The following is a 6138-nucleotide window of genomic DNA, read 5'->3' on the forward strand; positions in this document are numbered from 1 at the left end:
ATATTTTTAATTAATTGCTACAGACTTGTATATACTCTCTCTACCCCCTTTACTTTTTTTTTTTTTTTTTTTGAGACTGAGTCTCACTCCGTAACCCAGGCTGCAGTACAGTGGTGCAATCTTGGCTCGCTGCAACCTCCACCTCCCGGGTTCAAGCGATTGTCCTGCCTCGACCTCCTAAGTAGCTGGGATTATAAGCACATACCACCACACCCAGCTAATTTTTGTATTTCTAGTAGAGACAGAGTTTCATCATGTTGGCCAGGCTGGTCTTGAACTCCTGACCTCAAGCAATCCGCCCACATTGGCCTCCCAAAGTGCTGGGATTACAGGCATAAGCCACTGCGCCCGGCCTATTTTTATTTTTTTAAGACAGAGTCTCACTCTGTCACCCAGGCTAGAGTGTAGTGCAATGTTGGCTCACTGTAACCTCCACTCCCGGGTTCAAGCGATTCTCTTGCCTCAGCCTTCCTAGCAGCTGGGACTACAGATGTGCATCACCGCACCCAGCTAATTTTTACATTTTTAGTAGAGATGGGTTTTCACCATGTTGGCCAGGCTGGTCTTGAACTCCTGGCCTCAAGTGATCCACCCACCTCAGCCTCCCAAAGTGCTGGGATTACAGGTGTGAGCCACCAGACTCGGCCTACCCCCATTAACTTTAAAATTTCCCACTCTCTTTGTTGGATTTTCTGTTATAATTGATAGTAGTTTTTCACTGCTTTGCATTGATACTGCACAGACTCAGCATATGAGCAGGGCTTTTATGATGGGACTTTTTTGTGTCCAGGTAGAGAACTAGGCTGGCAAACCACGAGTTGGAATGGTGCTTCTTAGAGTGTAGGCAGTAGACCAGCATCACCTGGAAACTTGGTAGAAATGCAAGTTGGTGGGCCCCGCCCCAGACCTGAATCAGAATCAGAATCTCTGGAGAGTGGGCCCAGGAATTGACCCCTCTCCGAGGGATTCTTAGAACTCTCCACTTTTAAGAAGTGGGTCTTGCTGTGTTGCCCAGGCAACAGCCTTGAACTCCTGGCTTCCAGTGATCCTCCTACCTCAGCATCCCTAGTAGCTGGGATTACAGGCATGCTGTTTCAGTTTTTAGTCTGTTCATTCCAAATAGAATCAAAGTCACCAGAGACACAGCATAGTTCTGAATAGCTGGTTTTTAAGGCAAAATTTACCTACTTTTCTCTTTGAAAAGTACATTAATTCAAAGAACTATGGTTTGCAGAAGGTCGTACGGCTTGATGCAAAGGCAAAGTGATTCCAGCCAATTTGTTACCTCTCGGAATGAAAATCCATGGTTTCCAAAGCGTACTCCTCTTTAATAATCAAGATGTTATCACTGGCCAGGTGCGGTGGCTCATGCCTGTAATCCCAGCACTTTGGGAGGTCGAGGCAGGTGGGTCACTTGAGGCCAGAAGTTTGAGACTAGCCTGGTCAACATGGCAAAACCCCATCTCTACTAAAAACACAAAAATTAGCTAGGCATGGTGGTGAGCGCCTGTAATCCCAGCTACTCAGGAGGCTGAGGCAGGAGAATCGCTTGAACCCAGGAGGGGCAGGTTGCAGTGAGCTGAGATTGTGCCACTGCACTCCAGCCTGGGCGACAGGGGGACTCTCAAAAAAAAAAAAAAAAAAACTCCAGCTTCTTGTTGCTTTCCTGGCTACTAGAACAATAGACAGGGAAAGTCTGAGTGCTCAGCTATGCTCCCTCCAGCTAGATGCTAGGAAGCAGGTTGAAAACACTGGCTAAAGTTTTGTTTGTAGATTATTGATGTTTTCTTCTCTCTGCCCTTGACCTTGTTTCTGCTAACGTGTTAATTTTTTTCTATAGTCTTGGAGTAGCACTTACCCTTTGATAGCACCAGTATTATATCCCCTTCCTGAAACTCCAGGTCCTCTGGTTGGGTAGCCTCATAACTGAAGAGTGCCTCTACTTGGCTGCCTTTCTTAAGCTGCGGACCTGTTGTCTGGTTATTAGCATCAGCTTTTTCACTTTCCTTGGGCTCATCTGGAAAGCCTTGGTCACCCTGAAATAATAAAGGACCTGTTAATTTTCCCAATTTCCTGCCGAATGAACATTGAGCATCGCTAAAGAAACAGTGAAATGTCAAAGTAGAACCTGGGATATAAACTCATATAAGCCTTGTGTAGAGCTTATATGCTCTTTATGAATACTGGATGTTGGGTAAATCGGTCCCCAACCTTTTTGGCACCAGGGACCAGTTTCATGGAAGACAGTTTTTAGATGAACAGTGGTGGGTGGTAGGTGGCGGTGGGGGTGGTTTCAGAATGAAATTGTTCCACCTCAGATCATCGGGCATTAGATTCTCATACAGAGCGTGCAACCTAGATCCCTCACATGCAGAGTTCACAATAGGGTTCGCACTCCTATGAGAATCTAATGCTGCTGCTGATCTGACAGGAGGCAGAGCTCAGGCCTCTATACCCGCAGCTCAACTCCATCCCAAAGCTACTAAATCAGAAACTCCCTGAAAGTGAATCCTGCAATCTGTAATTTTTTTTTTGAGACGGAGCCTTGCTCTGTCGCCCAGGCTGGAGTGCAGTGATGCGGTCTTGGCTCACTGCAAGCTCTGCCTCCCGGGTTCACATCATTCTCCTGCCTCAGTCTTCTGAGTAGCTGGGACTACAGGCGCCCACCACCACGCCTGGCTAATTTTTTTTTTTTTTGTATTTTTAGTAGAGATGGGGTTTCACCGTGTTAGCCAGGATGGTCTCGATCTCCTGACCTCATGATCCACCTGCCTCGGCCGCAATCTGTATTTTAAGTCCTCTAAGGAGTTCTGATACTTGCTAAAGTTCAAAAACCACTGCACAATGCCATACTTCTTTTATCTGTAACAACATTTCTTATACATCTTAGACTTCTGGTCTTAGACTTCTTCCACATTATGGTCACTTTTGCTTCACAAATGAAGGAGAAGGATGCAGTTTCTAGAGATGTAAATCATAGAATTTAACAAATCAACATTAGAAATGCTGCTAGGCTTGTATGTACCGAGTGTTACAAGTTCTAGCTTCTTAATGCTGTTTGTTGAACCTTGGTATATTGTCTTTATTGAGAGGCAGTACAATGAGGTGGAAATGGCCCTAGAGAGTCCACAGACCAAGGTTTGTGTTCCACCTCCACTGCTTACCAGCTCTGTGTCCCTAAGCAAGCAGCATAACTTCTCAGAATCTCAGTTACCTCACCTGAAATTGAGGCTAGAAGAATTCAATGAGATGACATAGAATAATAGTAGTTGGCATTTATTGAACACTTACTCTGTGGCAGTACTCTTCTAAATATGTAAAAATATTTAGACTTGGTTAATGGTAAGTGTTCCTGCATAGAGTAGATGCTTAATAAATGTTAGTTCATTTTCTTTCTTTTTTTTTTTTTTTTTTTGTATTTTTAGTAGAGATGGGGTTTCACCATGTTGCCCAGGCTGGTCTTAAACTCCTGACTTCAGGTGATCTGGCCCACCTCAGCCTCCCAAAGTGCTAGGATTTCAGGTGTGAGCCACCACACCAGGCCTCTTTTTTTTTTTTAGACAGAATCTCACTCTGTCACCCAGACTGGAGTGCAGTCGTGCGATATCAGCTCACTGTAACCTCTGCCTCCTGGTTTCAAGCAATTCTGCCTCAGCCTCCCAAGTAGCTGGGACTACAGGTGTGCACCACCACACCCAGCTAATTTTTGTATTTTCAGTAGAGACGGGGTTTCACATGTTGCCTCAGCCTCCCAAAGTGTTGGGGTTACAGGCATGAGCCACTGTGCCCGTTTTCTTTCTCCTAGTGAGTGAAAACCTGCCTTGCTGCCTCCAAGAATAATGGATAGTGATAGAGAACATTCAACAGTGACTCCTGAGCCTGGATTAAATTGCAGAAAGATTGTTGGGAGTTTTAAGAGGGTTGGCTACATGTAGCCACCAAATAGATTGAAGCTCCTGTCAAAGGAAAAATTTTTAATTAAAAAAAAGTTTAAGTGAAGTAGTTCACATTTAGAGCAAAACTCCTTCTAGGAAGAATCTTTTTAAAAAGATGCTGAAGGGGTTAATCCAAAGACAGTTGGAAAACCTAGAGTGACCTTTCAGACTTCCAAGAGACCCCTTACACTCACACTCACTCTTACCCCCAGGTCCTGGGGCCTTTTGTCTCAGCCAGAGACACCAGGGAGTCTCATCCCCAGTGGCCGTATTTCCTGAAGGCAATTTTCTGATCGGGGAAGATACCTTAAACAGGTTTATACACTGCTCCTTTCTAGGCTCGTTCTCTTTCACTCTTCCTCTCCCACTTTGTTTTTTTTTTTCTTTTTCAGCAAACATTTGTCTCTGATTTGAGTGAGAATCTACCAAAGAACCCCTTGCTTTAAACAGAAGCCTCTGCCCAGCTGCGAGGGTGAGGTTTGGAGGAAGGACTCTGCCTCCTACTGTGGCTCTGGGCCTGGATGAGCCAGAATAGCTTTCCCACTTGCTCATTTCTACCATCTCCAAATCCACTTGTAGGTAGAAAATGGTAACTTTCCCAAGGATTCATGTATGAACTGTTTCATATGATACTCCCTACACCAGTGTAACTGCAAATGCAACAGCCTAAAAATGCAAAGTCAGAAAAACAAGTGAATAGGAGAGCTGAAACTTTTGAAACAGCCCTAATTAACAGCTTTGGTCAGTGGAGACTGGCCTCATTAATGCTGTATCTGGAGTTCTATCCAGCCTCAGGACTGGATGGGAGCTGGTTCATCAGGAAGATCTGGCTAGCCTAGCTCAGTCCCTGCCTTGCTCATATACCTCATAACCATTCTTTCTAAGCAAGACCTGACTTTCTTCCCTGCTCACAGCAGCATCCTAGTGTACAAGGCCTTCCATATGTTGCCTTTCCAGCCCGTCTCCCACCACTCTCCCCATTGCATCCTCAGTAGTAACACTGAGTCCCTTTACCCACTGTGCTGACTTCTGTGGTGTTCCCTTTCCATCTGTATAATGCATCCTTTCCTCCTCCACCTCACTAATTTCTTATTTATTGTTTTACGGTGAAGCTTCAAGATGATCTCAGCAGCATTTTCTTCAGGAAGACAACTGCTACCTGTTCCACTTCCCTCCAGCATTTCTGGGTTAGATAGTATACCAGTGCTTCCATAACACAGTACGTCCATTTGTGAACCCCCATCAGTTTACACAACATGAGGCTTCATGTGCCTGCCTATCTACAGAGCCCTAGGCGCTCAGCAAGTGTTTGTTGAGGAATGTCACTAGCAGACAACCCAAATGTCCACCAGCAGGTGAACAGATACACGGAATGGAGTATCCATACAGTGGAGTACCATTTAGCAATCAAAAGGATGAGACCAGTGAAACAAAAAGACTAAATACACACTATATAATCCACTTGCATGAAATTATGTAAAAGGAAAAAGTATATTTACAGAAGGCAGACGGGTGGTTTTCTGGGTCTAGAGCTGGGGGAGGGAATTAATGTCAACAATAAAAAGAAATGGCAATTTTTCGCCTGGAGACCAAGAGACAGAGTTGGAGTGTTACCTTGTTATTCTATTAATGCTTCCAGCCTCTAACTTTTCACCTGACTCCCATTGTTCTTACTTGGAAGTCAGACTTCAGGCTAATAAGACCTCAGGCTAATAAGATAACGTGCCCTGGAACCATCAGTACAGCAGGGTAGTTAGGAATAGAGGCAGGCTCTGGAGTCAAAACATCTGCTTGAGTCCGACTCCACTACTAACCAGCTATTTAATCTTGGTCAAGTTGCGTGACCTCTCTTTGCCTTGTTTCCTAAATTATAAAATGAGAAAATAATGTCTACCTCACAGAGTTATGAAGATTGTAAGAACTAACACACAGAATGCACTTTGCGGCTGGGCACATTGGCTCATGCCTGTAATCCCAGCACTTTGGGAGGCCAAGGCAAGTGGATCACGAGGTGAGAAGTTTGAGAGCAGCTTGGCCAACATGGTGAAACCCTGTCTCTACTAAAAATACAAAAATGAGCCAGGAGTGATGGCAGACGCCTGTAATCCCAGCTACTCGGGAGGCTGAGGCAGAGAATTGCTTGAACCTGGGAGGCAGAGGTTGCAGTGAGCCAAGATCGCGCCACTGCACTCTAGCCTGGGCG

The 6138-nt window shown here is 45.0% G+C and overlaps 1 protein-coding gene across 2 annotated transcripts in view; it reads right to left on the minus strand.

The window, feature by feature from the left end:
- NCF2 (neutrophil cytosolic factor 2) overlaps positions 1 to 6138 on the minus strand; it is a 37670-nt gene that overhangs the window by 3547 nt on the left and 27985 nt on the right. Inside the window, exon 14 of one of the 2 annotated variants that reach the window (XM_023203477.2) lies at positions 1859 to 2036. The exons of the other annotated variant lie outside the window; for it this stretch is intronic. Coding sequence (XP_023059245.1) covers positions 1859 to 2036 — 178 coding nt within the window. The remainder of the gene's footprint in view (positions 1 to 1858; positions 2037 to 6138) is intronic. 2 annotated transcript variants of the gene reach the window in all.

This window comes from Piliocolobus tephrosceles, chromosome 1 (assembly GCF_002776525.5).
Source record: "Piliocolobus tephrosceles isolate RC106 chromosome 1, ASM277652v3, whole genome shotgun sequence".
NCBI lineage: Eukaryota > Metazoa > Chordata > Mammalia > Primates > Cercopithecidae > Piliocolobus > Piliocolobus tephrosceles.